A 24,865-nucleotide genomic window follows, 5' to 3' on the forward strand; every position below is an offset into this window, starting at 1 on the left:
AGTCAGCCCTCAACAATTTATCTGAAACTTTTCACGGATTCAACTGTCTATTAAGGTTGCAAATCTATGCATGCTCAGGGGAGAGAACGTCCCCCAGAACACTTGCATACAGTGTCGGGCTTGCGTTGCTTGAGTTTCAAGCTCACAAGCTGGATTTCTAGACTCTGTCGAAGAATCCTGTGCAACTCCATAGCCTGTCTATCCCCAAACAAATATCTGTCGGATGTGCTGCCTGATTCCCTGGGAGGAAGATGGCAACCCCCTCATATCTCTGCCCATTTTGTTCTGAAGAACCGCCTGGCCCCGCGTCACGATAACTGCAAGGCACCGAACTGGTCGACTCAAAAGTCCACTCCGCGCGCTGTGCCGTTTTAGCTCCGATTAACAACCAAGTCTTTGCGCGCCGCAACGACTGCCCTGCAGTCTTCGTTGACAGGGTTGTGGGCAAGGGTCAGCACGGCAGACCCCTGTCAATTAGCCTGGTGAGGGAAACATCCTCTGGCAGCCAGGCGGCTGGCTGAAACATCTGTGCCTAAGGGCTTTGGTGGGGGGGGATACAAAGGAGAGAGGAAAGGAAGGCAATCTGGAACCCATAAGCTCCCTTGATGTTTGCATTATTGTGAACAGTTTCATTGGCCTGCTCATAGCCCCTCCCCTAGCACTACTTACCCTATCCGTAAAGGGCATTAACAAACTTTTTTTAAAAAAAACAAACAATGCCCCTCCTCTCTTTAGCCCTAACGTAAGGAGGGGTGTGTGTGAAGAAACAAACCCTTGAAGGCCAGAGAAGTTCAGAAAGCTTCTAGCGCCTTTGTAACTCCAACCCTTGAAGATTTCCATCCCTGAGGTCGCTCTGCTTAAGCCTCAGGTGGTCTTGCTCGGATGCACTGCGGCCTATTCGGTTCGCATTCCAGCACCCATCGAGAAAGACGGGAAGCGAGTTTGTCGACGATGAAAGAGGAAGGCATGTGTCCGGACTCGCCGGAAGGCAGCTTGGTCACCAGTGAGGAAGAAAGCGAGAGGTTACCCAAGAAGGGCCTTCGCAAGAGGAGCCAGCTGGGCAAGCCGTTGACATCGTCAGCCCCGCACGAGTGCAGCCCTCCTTCCCCGCAGGGCAAGCGCAGCAAACGTAGCCCTGTGCCGCAGACCTTTGAGGACATGCACACCCAGCGGGTGATTGCCAACGTGCGGGAGCGCCAGCGCACCCAGTCGCTGAACGATGCCTTCGCCGAGCTCCGCAAAATCATCCCTACACTGCCTTCCGACAAGCTCAGCAAGATCCAGACGCTCAAGCTGGCCTCCCGCTACATCGATTTCCTCTACCAGGTCCTGCAGAGCGATGAACTGGACCACAAGATCTCCAGCTGCAACTACCTGGCCCACGAGAGGCTTAGCTACGCCTTCTCGGTCTGGAGGATGGAAGGGGCCTGGTCCATGTCAACATCCCACTGAGATCCGTTTGGAAGGTATGCTTGGCTTGCAGCCCTTCTCCTACCTCTCCAATGCAATTCTTCCTCCTTATGTTTAAATCTGATAGCAGAGCTCCATAAGGGTTTTAGCCGCAGACCATGTTTTCCAGGGCAGCACTTGGCTCTGGAAATGTTAAAAGAGTCGAGAATAAAAGGGGGCGATTTAGGGTACGAGCAGAATGCCTTTCCATCACCGATAAGCCGTCACAGACAACTGCAAGGCTTCTGAAATTAGGGGTAAGGGATTCCAGGTTTTAATGTATGACATGAAATCCTGGTGATTTTAGGCCACAAAGAGACCATCAGAAAAGAGTCGAAAGTAGTAAAATAGTGCAGTCATTGCCGTAAGGGGGTACCTGGATTTGGTTTGTCAGACTGTGGCCTTTGGTTAAGCAGGTTTTTCATGACTACAAAACAAAAAAAAATTGCAAAACCTATTTATTGAGAGAAGACGGTGTGTTGAGTGTGCATGTCTCTCTCATAACACTTTTCAGGGCCTGGCGGGGCTAGAATTTGCACACAGGCTGCATGGAATACGACAAAACGGGAAGCCCAAGGTTGCATGCAGACTTTGGATTTTATTTCAAATAGGCCTAGATTTTACCCCTTCTTAACTAAGCAGAGCTGTACTTGGGTTTCAGTAGTAACCGCATTGCACATGGCAGGTAGAACAAGGGCACAGGAGGCAGGTGATGCTTCTCTGCCGTAAAATACCCTTTTTGACTAGCCAGTCTGCCAGTCAGCTTTGCATCTTTTTTACTTGTTTGCTAAGGCTAATCATCAGTGATATGCAATAGATATTTCCCGCCTCCGAATATGTGTATGTTTATATAACTCTTATAAAGTAGGTGAGGGGAATTGTCATATGTAAAACTATGCATTGAATGGCTCTCGCACGAACATAAAAAACTACAATGGCTTCCTCGTATGTTTGGTTTCTCTTCTGTGTTCTCCCCTGCATTGCAGGCATTTATGTGGGATACAAATAGCGGGGTAGACACTGAAACGGGCTTTGTAGCGCTGCTTGCAAGAAGTGGAAGATGGTAGCAATCTTTCACTTTTTCAGTGCTTCTAAGTGAGAGGTCAGCGTTATACCCATTTGATAGATGTGGAATTGAGGCTGCTCTCCAAAGGTTGCCAAATGGCTCCATGCTAGCTGCGTTACCCTCTCATCTCCCCAGGATCTCAACCTCTCCCAGTGGATAATATTGGCACAAAGGGTTAGCATTAAAAAGGACCAATGATCTTTGCTTCTCTCTTAGCACAGAGATTTCCCCAACTTTGAAAACACATATTCAGCATTAGACAATGTGAGTAATGATCACCTCTGGTCCCATACTTGTGTAACCACCTATTAGACTGCAAGTTTCAGCTAAAAGCACATATGGTTGTTGTTAGGGATGCTATCTGTGAATTTTTGCTCTGCCGAACGTTTGCTGCTGTGACTAAATATAATGATCAGTCAACAGTTAATATAATTGCCTGCTAATATTACTATCAGACCCATTTAAAAAAAGAGGCAATGAAAAGATGTAGAAGTTGATGCTCAATTAAGTCAATTGCGGCAGTGATTCAAATCTGCATTATACCGCTTAGAGGAGTGCGTTTTTGCATGGGTAACATAATATACAGTTAAACCCTCTTGCAAAGATGCAATACACTTGCTGATTCCCATGAGGCTACTCTAGGATGGAGTCTAATTGCTCCACCCAAGGACCAGTGTCTAGAGTGGTCAGATACTAGGGACTGTAAACAGAGTGTGGGATGCAGGAAACAGCAGTCACACAGTTATGAAAGACAATTGTGTACTGGTTTATCAGACCCTATAATGATCCATATCTGCACTGGGAAAACAACCATACTTGTTTTTCCAGATAAGTATCTGGAACCTGCGATGCCAGTATGCAGAGAAGTGGAAATAAAGGGGCAGGTTTTGGACTTTCCTTGATAGTTACCAGGTCCAGACCCTGACAAAACAGCTGTGAAAAAGGGGAATTTCCTTTGATGCAGTTTCACCATCACACTGCCATAATGAAGGGGTAAATGAAACCTGGTGGAATTTCCCCAACCTTTACAAGATGCAGAAGTGTCTTTTCATTGCTACCCTCATATGAAGAAGAGTTGTTTTTTATACCCCAATTTTCTCTATCTTTTAGGAATCCCAAACAGGCTTACAATAACCTTCCCTTCCTCTCCCCACAACAGACACCTTGTGAGGTAGGTGGGGCTGAGAGAGTTTGGAGAGAACTGTGACTGGTCCAAGGTCACCCAGCAGGCTTCAAGTGGAGGAGTGGGGAATCAAACCCGGTTCTCCAGATTAGAGTCCTCCGCTCTTAACCACCACATCACGCTGGCTGGGCAGCGAATGAAGACCTATGCAGAACTGACTTTTGGCTAAAGGTTTTAGGGAATTTTATATACACATTAAGCAAGTCTATAAGCCATGCCATGCCAAAAAAAGTGAAACTTGAAAATTTCGTTAAATTCTATGACAAGAAAACCTGAACCCAGCAGCATATGGTGCACATTAAGGGCATTTCACCAATTCTTTTGCTAGTGCTAGATTTATTCTGGAAGTTTTAGTAATCTGCATAATTCTGATTTTGCTAATCATCCTGGGAAGATGGAATTATTACTGGGCACTGTGAATCTTATTTGGCAAACGAATATTCATAACTTTAATGACTAGAAAGGTGTTTGCTTAAAAACAAATAGGGAAGCTAAGATTCTGCACTCCAATCAAACAATTATTTAGAAGGAAGCAAGTCCCACTGAACTCTATGAGACATTCCAATTTGAGCGTGCATCAAATTGAGCTTCAGCAGACTAAAATTTTCCAGGCAATACCATATTCGAAACCTTTTATTGCACAGAAGCACGACATACGTGCAGCATGAACATTAAACCATCTTAAGTATTTCTTTTTGTGTTGGGCCGGTGTTTTCAGAAGCAATACATTTCCTTTCAAGATTTGAAGCCATTCAATAATTAAATTATATTGCATTAATTCATGTAATTAATTTAAATTGACACATGAAACCATTTCAAATCAATCTTCAATTCTAAATCTTCCCTTTAAAAAAATTCTCCTTTCCCCTCCCAGAAAGGTCAGTGAAACAGATCAGGTTGATTCCACAAACAGGGGGTCATCCCCCCGAATATCAACCTTACCTCCAACGGTGGTAGCGTCTGTAAAAAGTGGCATCCAAAGATCTCAGCTTACAATATATACACAGTGAAAGGAGGTGACAAACCAGGAATTTATTCATAAATGGGCTGTGTCAATCAAGGCCTAAATAGATTTTTTTTTCTTACGCTATAACAACAGAGTGTGATACTGTACCTTTACCCCAGTGGTTCCCAAAGTGGGCAGTACCACCCGCTGGGGGGTAGTGGGATTACCTAGGGGGGCACTAAGAGGCAAGCAGGCAGCGGGGGGGGGGTGCTAGAGGTGGGCCCTTTCAATTACGTTTTTCACTACTTTACAATAGATCAAGCTATGGCATCATGCTGGAAAATTTAGTAGAAATGATCATAATTTTTTCTAGACTTTGAAGAGCTGGTACCACTGGATCAAGTCCATCCGTTTTGTTGAATAAATTTCAACTAAAAAGTTTTAATTTTATTTTGAATAGATGTGCAATTAATTGTTACTGTTTTGAAAATTTATTGTTATTATCTTCTTTGGTGTGTAATGCAAGACCCTATTTTGAATAATGCTTTTTATAGGATAGGGTAGGGGGTGCTGGGGTTGAGTTTGTGGAACCAAGTGGGCAGTGGCCCGAAAAGTTTGGGAACCACTGCTTTACCCTTAGCATCCCCATACAGAATCCTTATTGAAATAGTCTACCAACTGATTCCCTTGCTGGCAGCTCACAATTCCTGTAGCCTCCGTTGAAGTTGGTGGTTACCTGCAAAGACTCTGGCTGTGTACATTAAAAAAATAATCCGAAACTATATTTTTTTAATATTAATTCTGGACTAGTGTATCCTATTCATTTCCTCATCTCTGCTGGCATGGAACTGGAACAACGGAGCCACAGGGAAAGGTGACCACTCCCTTGCATGGCTTTAGGCAGAACAGTGCCCGGAGAAAGGAGAACCTTTCAGAGCAGACTCTGACCTCTTTGCCTCTGGCCAGCCTCCTATCCCATGGGATGGTTGACCCACAGTCTCTCCTGATGCCCTCTCAGCCTCCCCTGGGTTTGGTCATTTCCTATACCAGGAAGCCATCCGACGATCCAGGACGAAGGGAAAACGCAGGCTTCGCCAGCCCAAGACCTCCTTTCTCTTGACTTCGGCCCTCGGGCTGTGACTAGGTTAGCTCACACACCGATAGGTCAGGAGGGTAGCAACCCTTGGTATGGCCATTTGATGCAGGGCTCTCATGAGAATTAACATGGTGGCAGCGAATGAGGACCCATGCAGAGTTGACTTTTGCCTGCGTTTTGCAGACGTGGGGGGCTCGTGCTTCTTTGTACCTTGACAAAGATAATGGGCATCATACAATCAGAGTTCAGCACTTTTGAAGACCTTTTTGTTTCGGCGGGAGAAGGATCACACACATGCTGGCTCTGTAACCACTACAACCCATTTGACATCTGCTGAATTATCTCCCAAGCTGCTCCGCCGCAGAGGGCAGCCACGTGAAACCTCAAAGAGCCTTGGGGGACATTCGACACTAACAAGTGTATTGTGACATGCGCGTGTCATGAGCCAACGTCCACTTCGTCAGAAGCATTAAGTGTTACCCTCAGTTGGCAGATACAGTAAGAAGGGGAGAAAAGAAATCAGTGGCACTTTAAAAGTAATCAGGACTGTGCCTCGTGTATAAGCAATAGGCCTTAGCTCTAAGATCCATGTGTTAAAATGAATTCTTGGGTAAGAAGTAGTGAAATGTCTGATTGATTGTTTTACTTAGAATCATAGAGTTGGAATGGACCACCAGGGTCACCTAGTCCAACTCCCTGCACAATGCAGGAAAGTCACAACTACCTCCCACACACAGACACCCAGTGACCCCTACTCCATGCCCAGAAGATGGCCAAAAAAAAAAAAAAAAAACCCTCCAGGATCCCTCCCCAATCTGGCCTGGACGAAAATTGCTTCCTGACCCCAAAGTGGTGATCGGCACTACCCTGGGCATGCAAGAAAGGGCCACGAGAGCCAAACACTGATGCAAACCTTCCTGCCCTCCTTCTCATGATCTGCTTGTATTTTTTAGAAGTGGAATCCTGAACACAGTTATGCCTTTCTGAGCCCATTAACTTCAGTAACTCTACTAAGGATGGCAGTGTAATTGTTTCATCTTTGATTGTTAACTTCCGCAGGCAGGTATCTGAAGAAGCGCAGCTCCCATTCATTTTGATGGGGCATGTGCCAGAAAACTCCACAACAGATTTATGCATGGCTCGCCGTCACCCCTCTGACGACTTCGGGTCTTTGTGTTGATTATGCATGCTGTTTCTGACTGTCAGAGGTCACCTCGCTCTCCCCCTGCTTTCCCCCTGCGTTTTCAGAGACCTGTTTTAACTCAAATTTGAAAACGTGGGCAAAACGCGGGGGGGAGAGCGAGGTGACCTCTGATGGTCGGGAATGGCATGCAAAATCAACACAAAGACCCAAAATCATCAAAGAGGTGACAGAGAATGACATAGTCATGCATAAAAGACCATTATGTCTTAGGACATCAGCTGCCCTCGAATATTTCTCCAATGTTAAGCACAAATCCAATATTTGCCTGAGCTGTACCATGTACTCAACCCACATTCACAACACTGCTTTGGATATTGTCAGGAGCTACACAGCTGCTGCATAATCGGAGATCATCAACGTGGCAGATCTTTCTCTAGAGTCCATCATATTTCATTGTAGTGCTCAAGAAGTAAATTTTAAAAATTAAGCCAAATGTCATCACCAAAATAATACAAAAGTACACAGTTGACTGGACTATCAAACCAAATTCCTTCTCACTAGCCATTAAATTAAAGAACAAAGGGTGTTTCCCATTGCTTGCAGAATGCATATGACAAGACTTGCACTCAACCAAGCTACTAAGAGGAGGATGGTCCTGCAATTTTGATATTCATCTGGTATTTGTAATGATGCCTCTGGAAAGAAACTAGATTAAAATCTGACAAACATAAGTGAGGGTCATTTTAGAAAACGTTATGGTGTGTTGCCTTTGTATGGGGGGACTGACCCTCCCATATCATCCCAAATGCACACATACTAACCTTCCGCAGACGTTATGGGGACCAATCTGTTCATACCAATTGCAAGCCCGCCAGCTGTATGGTTGCCGTCTCGTGTGAATAGTGCGACACATGGATTTCCTACATGGGTTAAGGCTAGCGTGGTTTAGTGGTTAAGAGTGGTGGACTCCAATCTGGAGAATCGGGTTTTATTTCCCACTCCTCCACATGAGCACCAGACTCTAATCTGATGAATTGGGTTGGTTTCCTTATTCCTACACATGAAGCCAGCTGGGTGACCTTGGGCTAGTCACAGTTCTCTCTGAACTCTCTCAGCCCCACCTACCTAACAAGGTGTCTGTTGTGGGGAGAGGAAGGGAAGGAGCTTGTAAGCCAGTTTGATTCTCCTTAAAAGATAAAGTTGGCATATAAAAACCAACTCTTCTCCTTCTTCCATTCATGCAAACCAAAACCCCAATTTTCCTGGGTTCTAGTTTGCAGGAATGGAAGCTGTACTCCCATTGGAAAATCCATGCATTTCCCAATTCACAGCAACTGCATGTATCAGGTGCGTTGTGGGGACTATATGCTCCTGATAGGTGTGGCTAGCAGGTTTCCGGATCACACAAATGGAATGTCTGCATTTAGCACAACAAATGCTGTCCTCTCTCGCAGTCCTTTACATTGTGAGAGGGACTATAGCTTTCAGGACCTGTTGCCAGGTGGAATGCAAGCTTGGAGGATGTGCCTACTCGCACGGTCTATCACTCCCTCTTTTTGCCCCAAACTAAAGGGAAACACGCATCATATCCCTGATTTGCCTTCTCGCTAATTCTTATGGCCTGCCAGTGTAGGACAAGTCTGTTTGTTCCAGAGTAGAAGGCAAGGAACATATAAAGTCCTTCATTGGTTTTAGGTGATTGAGGAGAGGAGGCTGTTTTGACCTCCCAATAATTTCCTCTCCTATTCTGCCCCTGCCTATTATGAATCCCGGTCACTGTCCACTTGACTTTAGGGAATGATTAAAACTTTCCATATTCACCAAACTCTGCTCACGCCTTCTAAAAACCATTAAGATATGTAAAGAGAAAGTTAGGGCTAGCAGAGATAATAGCATTTTTAGTTGCTAACTGGCCTTTTAAGCGACTGATCAATTCACTGCAAATGTGTTAGCATATCATCTGAATCTCATTATAGGACCCTTCCCTTTCCCTAGATTGAACAGCCACTGGATATTCATCTACCATTTTACATTTTAAAAAAGGGAGACATGAAGATTAATTTTTTTTCTTGACACTGTAATGAGAAAGGTTGCCACATCTCTCGTATAATTCACTGATCTACTTGATAGCAGACAATGCAGTAGCCGCTTCTCAGAAAGTGTCATTAGCTTATCCAGGGCGTGATATATTTAAGGGTTTCATGTACATGAAATATAGGGGTTTCATGTAGCATGCACAGAGGCTGTAGGTGTGCACAAAATCCAAGGGTTACTCCTTTCAGGCAACATGACAACTGCATTGACTGAAAGGATCATAGCTAGCGTACAGTCCCAGTATATGTAACTGGCAGGCTCCAGGTACACGTGATTGTAACTTCGAAGAAGTACTAGAGAGCTAGAGAAAGGCCATCTTGAATATCTTATTTTTCATTCCCTATAGCTTTGCGCACATGCTACTGTAAATGTGTATATACCCTGCACATACATCTGTTTGAAAGAAAGGCCAGCATGCCTTCACTTTAAAGATAAAATCTGTACCTGAGTAAATGTGAAGTTTAAACGGTGCGCTCAGCCATACGTGCGTCCATAAAAATTAGTCGACACACATACAAAGAAAAGCCCTGGGTTCAGTATTCAGGGATTGTGTGTGCATTCCTTTTAACGTGTACACGGCTAGTAACGTGTGTGTGTGTGTGTGTGTGTGTGTGTGTGTGAAGTGCCATCAGGTCCCTTCTGACTCATGGTGACCCTATGAATCAATGTCCTCCAAAATGTCCTATCGTTAACAGTTGGTAACATTATCAGAGAATTCAAATTGCCTAACAACAACCAAAAAAGTGTGCTCTTAACTTGCAGACTGAAAAAGCTTCACCAGAAAATCATTTAAAGCTTTGATTAACCAAGCTACCATCCCCCTACTTGGTAAATTCCCTGAAGAGTCAGTTGAGCTTTTTAATAAATTTGATTTTATTTGAACCAAGCAACCACTATGCAAAGTTTGTGTACTGTGTTGCTTTTAGAAAATTATTTGAGCTGGGACTTGATATATTTATTTTTTTCTAATTAAAATTTTATTAATTCAAACATAACAAACATAACAACAACACACAACAATACAACATACACTCCATATTCATAAATGTGGCTCCTTATCTAAAACATATCTAAAACAAGATCTTCATTTACATCCCTATGAGTGTAAGTACTACATTCTATAACATTATGTCCCCCCCTCATACAAAGTTAACCATGTAAAGCTTAATTATTAGTACTTTAAGTTATATCAACTACTATATCATCTGCTATAATGTCTACTGAATAATTAATTGTACAAACATAATATTCTCAAATAAAAAAATATATCGCTACTTTCCACTTTAATCGGCTATAATTAATAATCTGCATTAGCATCTTTGTGTAATAACAAAAACTTCCCTTCTATAAGCTTGTTTCACAGGGGTTGATTAGTCACGTATTCATAATATAATTTCCAATTCTCCCAATATATTTATTATTAATAATTTTTTATTTACAAAATGTATATCTCACCATTCTGCCCGGTCGGGGCGACAATTAAAAACAGAGCATTACAAAAACAATCATAAAACCAATTAAAACCTAAACTAAGATATCGATGTAAAAACACAGAGACAGCCATTAAAACATAGGACAGGTGTAACTTGGCCTTCTATTTTGGCAGCGGCAGTTTTCACTGCCAAAGAAGCAAACGGTTGTTCAGATTAAATTATATCTTGCCCCTTTGAGATTGCTTTCATGAACAAAACTCCAACTATATACCCAGTTCTGTCTTGCAAGCTAATATCATTTCTTTGGAGACAGATCCTGGGTTTTGGTGAATGTCTAGAAGAGAGGAAATGCCATATGTTGGGGAGGGAGTAATCCACATTCCCCAATGAAGCCGGGTAGTTTGATCATTCCTAGCAATTGTGATGCGACATATAACGGCTCATGTGTCGCAGAAGTGCGCGTCTTATCTTTAGGCAGTCAACTCCAAACCCTCTCTGATATGCGCCTGGTCCTACTCAGCATTTTAAAGTTAAGACCTCTGAAGTATCCAAGATCATGTGGTCTAGAGAGTGTCTGATTTCTAAAACGAGATGCGTTGGGGACGGAAAACAAAACCCTTTTTTTGTGATGGGTTTTGTTTTCCTGATGCTCTAACCCAGGGGTGTCAAACTCATTTGTTACGAGGATCGGATATGACATAAATGTCACTTGGTCAGGCCGAGCCATGTGTACCATAAAAGTTAATGCCAGGGACCGGAGATAAAAACTGTGCAGAAGACACAGGCAAAGCCAATTAATTTTATTAATTATATTATTATTTTGCTTTTTTAAAAACTTAGAATACAACCTCGCTTAAAACAATAACACTCTTACAATATTTTCTATTATTTACCAGTCTTTGATAATTGAAACTTCGGGACTGGGGGAGGTGGCTGCCCCAGCTGGTGAGCCCACAGCAGAGTTGCCAGCCCAGGTCAGGACTGGGGTGGGGGCTGCCTCGGCTGAATTGCGGGCCAGATGAGAGCTATCAAGGGGCCAGATCTGGTTCTCGAGCAATATGTTTGACACCCCTGCCATAACCACCACCCCATGCTAGTTCTGATGTTTATCTCTTGACTTTAATCTCTCTCCCCCCGCCTCAGTCTATCAAGATGCAGACTTTTAAGGGTTTTGACTCATTTGAAGCTAAAAGAGTTTGGAAAATCACGTGACATGACCGCACACGAGATCTCCAGGTTGATCTGACATTTCACATTCAGACCCGTTAGGACCTTGGTGGTCCTTAGCCTTGGGCAATGGGTCCTCCTGAGTGGTGGATCCCAACTCTCTTGCAGGTGGGTGGCAAGGCCAGGAGGGAGGCCCTGCAACATGACGAACGGGAGAGGAAGCTCAGGAAGGCTCGGTGGCAAATCTGGGTTTGCCTCCGCAGAATTCAACTTTGAAATAGCCATGAAATGCACTAATGCTATGTATTCAAAAATACTAAAAAAAGAAAAAAAAGAATGACACGTTCAATGCTAGCTGATATGAGTTTGCAGAATTTATATAGGGAAGGGGGGAAGTAGCCGAGATATTTCACCAGGCCTACAGTTGAGGACAGCAACAGTGTATATCATAACTATCCTCCCTGCACCCCTTCTGTTCTGCTCCATCTACAGCTTCTTGGTGGGGTCTCGATTGCCTTCCCCCTGACTCACAGTGGCCCAGTGTGCTATTAATGTGCGCCAATTGGTTTAGTGGGTTGTATTGGTTTTACCGTTAATTTTTTTTACTGAATTTTAATTGTGTTGTGTCGTATTGATTGATTGCGTTTGATTTGATATCTAGGGGTCTGTTATGGACCAGATTGTTTTAACTCATCAATCGATAAATGGCTTTAGTTATTACTCATTAAGCTGCATGAGAGCACAGCCACACGCCTTAGAGTTAGATTTAGTCCAAAGGGCCATCTATCCAGCTCAGTTTATACACAGAAAGAAAAAAAAATATTGTAATGTTCTTGATGATGGTTAGCGGCTCTGAGCCCGGCCTTGGCCGGAAAAGAGAGCGGGATATAAATCTAATAAAATAATAAATAAATAATAAAATAGCATGGAACGACCACGTGCTTGAGCCCCAAATCATGGAGTCCTGGGGCTGTAGCCAGCACAACTGATCTGGATCGGGGCCTCACTACCATTTGTAAAGAACAACAAATGCTTCTAAAATGGCATCCTGCAGCCATGGGATTGACTCGTGGCTGTTGTCACTTGTAGTTTGGCTCTCAGCCTAACCAACATTGCTGGGCTGTTTGAAGCATAAAATGAAGAGAACACCGTGTACGGCATACTGAACTTTTTGGAGGAGAGAATGTATATAGACACGAGGAATGGAAAGAATAAATGAATACATTTTTTATTTGTGGCTAATATGCCAGATAAAACAGGTAAAACAGAAACTGACCACACAGAGTAGATGTGTACAACCAAGGCCAACAAAATTAGGAATCATCCAATTTTATGTTTCCACAGATTAAGAAAGTACATTAAGGCGGCATAGAATCATTGCTACTGCACAATATTTTGCAACCTGGGTGGTGATTGGTGAGCTGTCTCCTAGCAGAAACCTTTTGGTCCATTCACCCTCATCACCAGAGCCCATTTCCCTAAAGAATAAATATTATAACGCACATCGAAAGAACCAATGATTAATCTGTTCATGCTCCCAGAAGATCCTATGATTCATTTTCATACAACGCTTGCTCCTGGGCGATATGGGAAGGCAAATCGAATCATTGGGAGAAAACGCATGGTCGCTTTATTCCCCTTTAATCCCTGTTTCAGCCTGGATCGAACGCATGTGTTTCGCCTAATGCGCGTTCGATCCTGGCTAAAACAGGGATTAAAAGAGGATAAAGTGACCATGCATTTTCGCCCTTTGTTTCAAAGGCCCTTCGCGGCTCTCTTTCCTGGAGCTAGAGGAGAATGCTTCAGCCTGCCGAGAAGACTGCCGGCATCGGCGTTTGGGTTCTGCCACCTCCCTGCGGACCCAGGAGGCCATAGCCAGCATGACCGTAGCAGCCATTTCACCAAAGGCTGCTAAGGATAGCGTTTCCTTCTGCCAAATACTTCCATTTTTGTAAGTTGCTCTGCTAACCTTTGATGTTGAGTTGTGAATAATAAATGTCGATGATAACTAGGAATCGCTTCCTGCTGGGGTGATGTAGTGTTAAGCTTCAGCAGCTGGGCTTTAGATAAGCAGGGAGCTGAACTAACAGTGCTGTGGCGTAGGGTGGGGGATTTCCCAGTCTGCATGCTCACCGCCTGATTTCTTGCAGGGCTTCCACTCGTTCTTTCTAGTAGCAGCACGGGTGGCCCCCATGGCAGCTGCAAAAAAAAAGTCCGTGCACCATTAAGAGCGAATTTTCTGCAGAGGGATGCAGATAATGAGCAAACCTCCCCTTCCGAAAATTGCAGCCCACAGTATTGTTTGTTCATGCCGCTATCAAACATGGCAGCATAAAGCCAGATTATACTCCCCCCCCCCCAAAGCTGAGGAATTTAAATTGGGAACTCAGCTAGGGTTGCCGACCACCAGGTACTAGCTGGAGATCTCTTGCTATTACAACCGATCAGCTGATAGAGATCAGTTCACCTGGAGAAAATGGCTGCTTGGGCAATTGGCCTCCATGGCATTGAAGTCCCACCCCTCCCCAAACCTGCCAGCCCAAGACCCCCTTCCAGATATCCGGGAAAGTGTTTTGTGTGCAGTGTTTTGTCCTGCCCCACTTCATTTTTTATTGAGGTATAATGTCCCGTTGCGCAGAGTGGTCAGCTGCAGTACTGCAGTCAAAAGCTCTGCTCACAACCTGAGATCGATCCCGATGGAAGTCGGTTTCAGGTAGCCGGATCAAGGTTGACTCAGCCTTCCATCCTTCTGAGGTCGGTAAAATGAGTACCCAGCCTGCTGGGGCTAAAGTGTAGATGACTGGGAAAGGCAATGGCAAACCACCCCGTAAACACAGTCTGCCTAGTAAACGTCGGGATGTGACGTCACCCCGTGGGTCAGTAACGACCCACTGCTTGAACAGGGGCCTACCTTTACCTTTTAATGCCTTTTTAGTGGCCCTCAAATTGATTTTTTTGGGGGGGACCATAAAGGAGAGGGTTGAAATACCATTAATTCCTGAATTGTAGGTAGGGTTGCCGGGTCCCTCTTCACCACTGGCGGTAGGATTTGGGGGTTGGGCCTGAGGAGGGCATGGTTTGGGGGAGGGGAGGGATTTCAATGCCATAGAGTCCAATTGCCAAAGTGGCCATTTTCAACTGGTGAACTGATCTCTATTCGCTGGAGATCAGTTGTAATAGCAGGAGACCTCCAGCTAGTACCTGGAGGTTGGCAACCCTAATTGTGGGAGAATACATGATTGCCACAGATTAAAAAGGAAAGTTCTACATATTCATAACTCTTTTGGATCACAAATACAAAGTGTGATATTGCAGTCCTAATAACAGTTACTTGGGAGTAAGTCTCAATGAGATCAGCATAACTTAATTTTCAATAAAAATATGTGTGGGCCTGTTTTCAAAAGTCATCTTGGATTGTTAAATGATTGGGGTGGGAGAGATACTACACATCCCACCCTGTCCAACAATAAAATCTGGGTTTTCACAACACGAATTTCTGGTATCGGCTTCTCGTTTCGCTCCTGAGAAATCATGGAAAACTTGAAGGAGAGGGGAGTCTTCCCACCGAGCATTTTGAAGATCTTGGCCTGCCCTCCTTCTGCTCCCTTAGCATATTTCAACACATTTTTTTTGTTTTAAACACATTCAGGTGGAAGTTAATGCCACACATACAGCCATAACTATGAGTTGCAACTACGAATATTAGTAACAAACAGACCCAGAGGCAATGGCAGAATAAAGCACCATTCCAAAATCCGGAAAAACAGGAAGAGTGTTAAGGAAAATAGTCATTTGTGGTCAGAGGAAAAGGCGAGAAGGACAAGCCGACGTGGTGGTGGTGGTGGTAGGGAGACAAGCCTGTTATGCGCAAAGCATGTCTGATTCATTCCGCTTTCCAAGATTTCAATTAAGGAAGAAGGGTCTTCTCACTTGAAGCTTTCAGCTGTCCACAATGGGGGGCGGAAATTGCCGTCAAGTCGCAGCCGACTTATGGCGACGCCATAAGGGTTTTCAAGGCAAGAGACACACAGAGGTGGTTTGCCATTGCCTGCCTCTGTGTAGTGGCTAGGGTTGCCAAGTGCCCGCTGGTGGCGGGTAAAATCCCGCCAATCCACCGGGCTGCCCGCCAACCAGCTGAGGGTCGGCGGGCAACCCGTGCATGCGCGCCCACGCGATGTGCCTACATCAGTTCCGGGTTTACCTGGATGCAATGCAGACGCTCTAGCAACCTCTAGATAAAAACTTCTTCTTCTTCTCCTCCTCCTCCTCCTCCTTCTTCTCCTTCTTCTTCTCCTCCTCCTCCTCCTTCTTCTCCTTCTTCTTCTTCTCCTCCTCCTCCTCCTTCTCCTCCTCCTCCTCCTTCTTCTTCTTCTCGCACACCACCCAAGAGAATGGTGGGAAACTCCCTCACATACAGCAAACCCTCACAGAGGAGTTTAATTCTTCCCACACTCCGGATTCTGTGGTTAGGTTATGCCCCCCCAACCATGATTTTCCACATTAAAGCCTTTTCCTTTCACTCTATTGACAAAAAGGAAAACGCTCTTGAGAAGAAAATGCAGCCCTTCCTTCCCCACCCAACCTACAAGATGGAGAGAGGCCATAAAGTTCAGCAAGTCTCACTGGAGAAGAATTAAATAATTGAGTCATATCAGAGACATTATTACTAGGGTTGCCAGGCCCCTTTTCGCCACCGCCGGGAGGTTTTTGGGCAGTGCCTGAGGAAGGCGGGGTTTGGAGAGGGGAGGGACTTCAATGTCATACAGTCCAATTGCCAAAGCGGCCGTTTTCTCCAGGTTAACTGATCTCTTTCGGATGGAGATCAGTTGTAATAGCAGGAGATCTCCAGCTAGTACCTGGAGGTTGGCAACCCTAGTTATTATGAAATCCCAGAGGGAGGTTCCATGGCACCTTCTTCACCTTCCTGCTGGCAAATCGAGGTCTGGTCGCCATTACTTTGTGCTCTGAACACATCCTGGTTAGATTACTGCAATGCGCTCGCCATGGGGGCCGCCTTCAAAGGCAGGGTGGAAACAACCGTTGGATCAAAAGGCAGCTGCGAGATTGTCGTCTGGAAGAGATTATGAGGAATGTATCTTGTCATTGCTGAAGAAGATACATGGCCGCCAATTCCTTTCTGGGCATAATTCAAAGCGCTGGGCCTTTCATCAGCCCTCCCAATGGTAGGGGTACCAAATTACTTAAAAGGACAGCCGGATCTCACACGAGTCGGGATGCCAGCTCCGGGCTGGGAAAGACCTGAAGATTTTTGGGGGCGGAGACTGAGGGCGGGGTTTGGGGAGGGGAGGGACTTCAATTCCATAGAGTCCAATGGCCAAAGCGGCCATTTTTTCCAGGGGAACTGGTCTCTATCAGCTGGAGATCAGTTGTAATAGCCGGAGATCTCCAGCTAGTACCTGGAGGTTGGCAACCCTAATTGTAGGAGAATAAATGGTTGTCACAGATTAAATGGGAACGTTGGCAACCCTACACATGAACCTACTCAGCAGTTGAGATTTTCTTCAGAGACCATGCTGTCTGTACTCCCACTTGGAAAGATAAGATGTGTGGCTAATAGAGACAGGGCCTTCTTGGTGGTAGCCTCTTGGTTTTAGACAAACCTGTTAAGTTTTAGGTCTCAGTCGAAGGTTTTTATTTTCCCAGGTGTTTGGTGGTAGCTAGCACCTATATTTTCTCTCTTTTTTAACCCTTTCCTCTGCTCATATTCATGGTTTTATTGCTTCCACCGTCCATTAGACCGTTTCAGAGAAGGCTGGTCTTTGATCCAACGCAGCAAGCAGGGGTGGGTTGGCCATTGGACTTAAAGGGAAACTTCCTAATAGCCCCCTGCTTTGGAGGGCTGCTGGCAGCCACGAGCAAACAGCCAAACCCCAGTAGGTCTACTTAACACTGCTGGAGCCATTCCACCTGGCTTGCTCCAGGGCCATTTGGACTTCCCAGCCCCTGCCTGCCAGGAAGGTATTTGTCATGTTCCTAAGCAAGACTTCTTGAGCAACTCAGAATCACTGAACAGATTCATTATTCCTTGACTGCCATGTACTGCTCCACGGTGTCTATCTTGAGTCCTTAAGGGAAGCCCGTATTAAACTGCTGATAAAAGATATTTCCCATTTCTCTTCAAAAGACAAAAGGGGCTTTCCTTTTGGCTGACCGGCACTCTTGCACGGCAGAGAAGGTAGCAAAGTTTCCTCTAGCTGCCACGAGAATTCGAGGAACCATGCGCAACCTAACTGATGGCCACCACGAATGAAATTTTAGTCATTTGTTGTATATTTAAATATTGGATATCCTTTTTTTTTTTACGTCTGTTACTGTAACCATTATGCCAATAAAGGTATTGGTTGACTGCTTGGAGATCCTGAATATGCCAGGTAACCAAGAATGTCGACAGCAGCCCTAATAACAGAATGGATACTAATGGGTAGGGATGCCAACCTCCAGGTATTCAAACAAGTAACCTGTGCTGTAATAGGATACCTTAGGAAATAGACAGCACGAAGGCTCAATATAAATCATGGTACAGAAACAGATATATGCCGTGTGTAAAGAAACAATCAATATTTACTGGGCATTAACTTCATGCCCATTAAATATTGATTGTTTCTTTACACACAGCATATGTCTGTTTCTGTACCGTGATTTATATTGAGCCTTCGTGCTGTCTATTTCCTAATAAAATCTCCAGGTATTAGCTGGAGATCTCCTGCTACCACAAATGATCTCCAGCCGATAAAGATCAGTTCACTTGGAGAAAATGGCCGCTTTGGCAATTGGACTCTATGGCATTGAAGTCCCTCCCCTCCCCAAACCCCGCCATCCTCAGGCTCCACCCCAAAAACCTCCCGCCAGTGGCAAAGAGGGACCTGGCAACCCTAGTTACACATGATTAATTAACAAAACTTTAATATAATACCAATAGTTAAAATTTTCATTAAAACCAAACCCGCTTTGGCCAACAGGTCTTCTTCAGTGGTACAAATTGTTAAATTACACACCATAAAGTAAAAATTATTCCAAATGCAAAATACAACATTTCTGAACTAAGCTTTAACCACACAAGCAAGAAGTAGAGCCAGTTCATTAATTAGATAGTTCCCTCTTTATAAATGGAATAAATTAGGACCATCAAAAATCATTTTCCAGATTGTTGTGGCACATGGTCCAAATATTTCCGTAAGCAAGGCCAGAGTGAATCGTAGCTCTGTGGCGTGTATATCCACATCCAGGAAGCAAAATATCACCCTGATCCTGAATATGCCGCCTGGTTTTGCTCATTTAAAACATGGTGGTTAACCATGGAGATTAAATATTTATGGAGATATATTTACATATCTTTTTTTAAAAAAAAAAACACCTAGATTTTGTAAAGGCAAAATTAAGCAAACCTCGTTCTAATTCTCCCATGAGGCAAACACACATTGTGATTTGGTGAACCACATTGGGATCTGCTGCCAGAGGGAAATTAAGGAGAAATCCTGGGATCATGTGTGGTTTAGAGGATCACAGAAAAACTCTTAAAAAAACCACCAGCTATTAGCCGCTGATCCTACTTAGAGAAAAGTTCGACAACTCTAAGGTTCGATTGAATTATTGATTGACTGGTTATACCAAGGGAATTAGAAAAAAAGAGGATTAGACAAATTTGCCCTGCCAGTGGGCAAAATCAACAACTGCCCATACACATAGGGTTGCCAGGCGGGAGGTTTTTGGGGTGGAACCTGAGGAGGACGGGGTTTGGGGAGGAGAGGGACTTCAATGTCATAGAGTCCAATTGCCAAAGCGGCTATTTTCTCCACGTGAACTGACCTCTATCGGCTGGAGATCAGTTGTCATAGCAGGAGATCTCCAGCTACTACCTGGAGGTTGGCAACCCTACATACACATGCCTTCTTTGTTGTGGCCACCACTTTATGGAATGGCCTGCCTGAGGAGGTCAGGAAGCCCCCACCCCACCCCGCCCAGCTTTCTGCAAAGTATGCAAAACTGAATTATTCAAGGGGCTTTTCTAGGGTAGCCACGTACAAAATTAATTACAAAGTTACTTGGATAGATTATTGGAGACTGTGGTCTATGCTGCAAAGTATAGATTGCTGCAAACTGGATCCTACTATGTAATTTTGCATCATTTAATGTATCAGGTTAATACTTTGCTTTTGCTTCTGTTTTTTTTTTTTAATTATTATTTCTGGTTGGTTCTACGACCCAAATCTTATTGCACTGTTTGTTGAATGTCCCATCCTGTTGACTGTACTGACTTGCTCATGTGCTGTAACTTGTGAACAGGTCTACTGGTAGGGTTGCCAACCTCCAGGTACTAGCTGGAGATCTCCTGCTGTTACAACTGATCCCCAGCCGATAGAGATCAGTTCCCCTGGAGAAAAAGGCCGCTTTTGCGATTGGACTCTATGGCATTAAAGTCCCTGCCCTCTCCCAATCCTGCCTTCCTCAGGCTCTGCCCCAAAAACCTCCCACCGGTGGCAAAGAAGGACCTGGCAACCCAGGGGAGAGCCAGTGTGGTGTAGTGGTTAAGAGCAGCGGACTCTAATCTGGAGAACCGGGTTCGATTCCCCACTCCTCCACATGAAAGCATGCTGGGTGATCCTGGGCTAGTCACAGTTCTCTCTGAACTCTCTCAGCCTCACCTACCTCCCAGGGTGTCTGTTGTGGGGAGAGGAAGGGAAGGAAATTGTAAGCCGGTTTGATTCTCCTTAAAAGGTAGAGAAAGTCAGCATATAAAAACCTCTTCTTCTTCTTCTTCTTCTTCTTCTTCTTCTTCTTCTTCTTCTTCTTCTTTAATAAAATAAAAATAAACATAGTATTGGGAGGGAGGAATGAAACATGCACCTGACATTAGAGTGTTGGACTAGGATCTAAGAGACCCACGTTCAAATCCCCAGTCCATTGGGTGATCTGAGGCCAGTCACACTTTCTCAGGCTAACCCACCTCGCAGTGTTGTTGTGAAGATAAAACGGAGGGGGGAGAAGGATGTAAGCTGCGTCGGGTTCCTTTTGAGGAAAAAGGCGAGGCAAAAACCCATTGAAAAGAAATCCAATAGATGCATAGTTCTGTACCACGTGTACGGGTGGGTGAGCCGTGCTGATGGACACTTTGGTGGAAGGGGCTGGATCTAGGCACCCTCTTTCCCATGCCCTCCAGATGAGTAATCAGCCCTGTCATACAGGGTCACTTGTAATTTTAGTTTGTGGGGAGGGAGAGGGAGGGATTTGCCTTTCCCTGACCATATCCAGTGCTCTGTTTGTTGCTTTTAGAAGTGGTTTGGGGGGCGGGGAGGCCTCGCTGCTCAGAATGTACATGTCCATTGCTTTTGCCCCACTGCCACCTCTGGCCAATCAGGGTTCGAAACTCAGGGAAATCTTCAAAACCCGTTTCCGAGTTAGTGTGAGAAAGTGCTGTTGCCAAAGAGGGAGAGGGCATGTGCAGAGACCCCCCCAACATGGATAGGGTTTCCAACCTCCAGGTAGCAGCGGGAGATCTCCCGCTATTACAACCGATCTCCAGCCGGTAGAGATCAGATCACCTGGAGAAAATGGCTGCTTTGGCCATTGGCCTCTATGGCATTGAAGTCCTTCCCCTCCCCAAACCCCGCCCTCCTCAGGCTCTGCCCCAAAAATCCCCAGGTATTTCCCAACCTGGAGCTGGCTACCCTAGCTGCAAGGCCGGGAGAGACGACGAAGCTGGGAGCCAAGGCTAGGTGGCAAATTCGGGTTTGCAAAATTCTCCTGTGCCAAAGACAGCACAACACCTTCTACTAGCCCTGCTGGAGAACTAGCAACTCTGGTTGGGGGGGGGGTGTTTCTAAGAGATAGGGTTGCCAGGTTTACCCTCTTCACCGGCGGGAGGTTTTGGGGGGCAGCCAGCCGCGCATGACATGCTTACATCACTTCCGGGTTTAGTCCCAGAAGCGCCGCATTGCGAAGGGGCCCTTTACCACTCAAACCCCCTTTGTGAAAGGGTTGCCTGGTCCCTCTTTGCCGCCAGTGGGAGGTTTGGGGGCAGAGCTGGAGGAGGGCGGGGTTCAAGGGGGGACTTCAATGCCATAGAGTCCAATTGCCAAAGCGGCCATTATCTATCGGCTGGAGATCAGTTGTAATAGCAGGAGATCTCCAGCTACTACCAGGAGGTTGGCAACCCTAATTGTAATAGCAGAAGCTCTCCAGCTAATACCTGGAGACTCAAAACAAAGAACAGCACACTCATTTTTTTGGGGCAAATACAAAATTTATAGAGAAAGAACCTTACTGAAACACCTAACTAACTAACTTATCTAAGGACATGCAAGCTAAACAAACGAAGTGGTACTGAACAAGTATGTACAATATATACAATAGGCTGTAATAGCCAAAGATAGTCCCACAAAATATCAATAAAGTTCTTATATACGAAATCAAAAAAGCTTTGAACAGACTTAGAAACGGGCTTGGACAACCTTCCGAGTATATTGATTTTCTTCCGTTTCACTAGTACTATCAGAGTCAGTCAGAGTCCCTTAAAAGTCCAGTGGGACCCGCAAGAGATTTGTTCAGGACCGCAAGATAAGGCAAAATAGGAACGCAATTCCCAGGTATTATTTTGCGTTTCACCAATTACGGCTTCATCAGCCTTGCACGTCTCAAAATGATTCACAAAAGCCTCAAAATGAGGTTCAACATTTCCAAAAGAAGCAGGTCTTCTGTCAACCTAGGGATGACAGGTAGGAGTTAGGAGCCGTTAAACGCTAAAAGCAAGATGAAGTTATACAGACTTGCCTAAGCAATCGAAGGAAATAATATTGGCCGGCCCGGTTTATGATCCCTGGAAAGAACCTGGATCTCAGCTGCTTTCATTTAAAGTAGAAAGGAAACACAGTTCAAAGGAGCCGGGCTCTCATCTTGAAGGGTTTTGTGTGTTTAATTTCCTTTGGAGAAAAATAAAACTGACTCAGAAAGGAACTGGAACGGGGGTGGGAGGAGAGAGAGGTCCTTAGCATGTGTCAGGCCAGTCAATCAGAAAGTGTCACTTCGGGATCTGAAGTTTTCCCGAAGAAGATCTTCCTGAAGGCAGAGTATCCCACATCTTGAAATCCCAGGAAAGTTAAAGACGATGCCTCTGAGTCTCTGTAGGCAAGAAAAGCTCATGATTTGGTAAAAGGGCTCCTTTTCAGGCTTGTAGGTGGGAAACGGCCTTGTTGAAGAAGAGTTGGCTTTTATATGCCGACTTTCTCTTCCACTTAAGGAAGAATCAAACCGGCTTACAATCGCCTTCCCTTCCCCTCCCCACAACAGACACCCTGTGAGGTAGGTAAGGCTGAGAGAGTGTGACTACCTCAAGGTCACCCAGCTGGCTTCATGCATAGGAGTGGGGAAACCAATCCAGTTCGCCAGATTAGCCTCTGCCGCTCACGGGGAGGAGTGGGGAGTCAAACCCGGTTCTCCAGATCAGACTCCACAGCTCCAAACCACCGCTCTTATCCACCACACCAAGCTGGCACTCTTGATTATATTTTATTTTTAACCGCTGCCCAAATGTTATAAATTTGCAATAAAAGTGATTCAGTTTTTAAAAGGAAGATTTAAATGAAAGGCAACAACAATGAAACCAATTTCCTTGCATTCTGGATGTGTGGGTGGGCGGGTGGGGGTGAGGCGGTAGCTAGTTAAACCCTCTCTATCACAGGTTTCTACATGTACTCTAGGGTTGCCAGCTCCAGGTTGGGAAATACCTGGAGATTTTTGGGGTGGAGCCTGGGGAGGGCAGGGTTTAGAGAGGGGAGGGACTTCAATGCCATAGAGTCCAATGGCCAAAGTGGCCATTTTCTCCAAGTGAACCAATCTTTGTCGCCTGGAGATCAGGTGTAATAGCGGGAGATCTCCAGCCACCACCTGGAGAATGGCAACCCTAGTGTATTCAATAAAGTAATCCCCCCATTCAAAGCAGCCTGGTCCAGGAATACTTCTTGTATGCAATAATCTATTTAGAAAGCCTTGTACTAAATGGCCATATCAGCAATGCTGATTCTGTGAACATAGGCAGATCATGAGAGGGAGGGCAGGAACAGATGAGTCAGTGCCCGATTCTCTGGCCCTTCCTTACATGCCCAGGGTAATGTTCATCACCACTTTGGGGTCAGGAATGAATTTTCCTCCAGGCGAGATTGGCCAGAGATCCCAGAGTTTTTTTGCCTTCATCTGGGCATAGAGCACAGGCTAAAGGAGGAGTGGGGGGGGGGGAGTAGTAGTGAATTTCCTGTGTTGTGCAGGGGGTTGGGCTAGATGACCCTTGAGATCCCTTCCAGCTTTATGTTTCTATGTTATTTCCGAGCAAGGAGAGGGTCATAGTGGCATTTGCTGAGCCAGTGTGGTGTAGTGGTTAAGAGCAGCGGACTCTAATCTGGTGGACCGGGTTGGTTTCCCCACTCCTGTACATGAAGCCTGCTGGGTGACCTTGGGCTAGTCACAGTTCTCTCCGAACTCTCTCAGCCCCACCTACCTCACAAAGTGTCTGTTGTGGGGAGGAGAAGGGAAGGTGAGTGTAAGCCACTGAGACTCCTTAAAGGTCGAGAAAAGTGGGATATAAAAACCAACTCTTCTTCTTTGGTTCTTGTACGTTATCCGGGCTGTGTGACCGTGGTCTTGGTATTTTCTTTCCTTCTTCTTCTTCTCTTCTTCTTCTTCTCAACCGAAAAGATGCAGTTATGCCAAGTAACTGGGAGTTACCCAGGAGTACAGAGGGAGTGATTGCACTGGCGTTATGCTTAGGGTTGCCAACCTCCAGGTAGTAGCTGGAGATCTCCTGCTATTACAACTGATCTCCAGCCGATAGAGAACAGTTCCCCGGGAGAAAAAGGCTGCCCTCCTCAGGCTCCGCCCCAAAACCTCCCGCTGGTGGCGAAGAGGGACCTGGCAACCCTAGCTATGCGGTACCTTCATCTTCTTCAAATAGAAATGCAGGCCTGTTCTGCTCAGTTTCAAAGTATTCTCTGCATGATGTGCGAATCGCCATCTATGGGGTCGACTCAAACGTGGAACTGAATTTTGTTCGGTATGTGTGTCTTTTTTTCCTAGGTAGACTCAGGAAGAAAGCCACCATGCGCCATGCTTGGGCCTCAGAGAAGAGCAGGGACGAGACGCCTATTGAGAGGGACTGAAGGCACCCATCCGGAGACTTTTCCATCACCCACAAGATGGAAAGGAAACCCAACTGGGATCCAGGAGAGGGGACTCCAGTGCTGCCTGTCTTGCCATCGCTTTGGGAAGAACGATGCCTCC

General features: G+C 45.3%; 1 protein-coding gene across 1 annotated transcript; it reads left to right on the forward strand.

Annotated features, from left to right (window-relative positions):
- The first annotated feature begins 847 nt into the window (after nucleotides 1-847).
- Nucleotides 848-24,716, forward strand: LOC130493401 (twist-related protein 2-like). The gene is made up of 2 exons (XM_056867125.1): nucleotides 848-1,466; nucleotides 24,662-24,716. The coding sequence occupies exon 1, from the start codon at nucleotides 883-885 to the stop codon at nucleotides 1,450-1,452; it is 570 nt and encodes a 189-aa protein (XP_056723103.1). The 5' UTR covers nucleotides 848-882; the 3' UTR covers nucleotides 1,453-1,466; nucleotides 24,662-24,716.
- Nucleotides 24,717-24,865: the final 149 nt, after the last annotated feature.

This window comes from Euleptes europaea, chromosome 1 (assembly GCF_029931775.1).
Source record: "Euleptes europaea isolate rEulEur1 chromosome 1, rEulEur1.hap1, whole genome shotgun sequence".
Lineage (NCBI taxonomy): Eukaryota > Metazoa > Chordata > Lepidosauria > Squamata > Sphaerodactylidae > Euleptes > Euleptes europaea.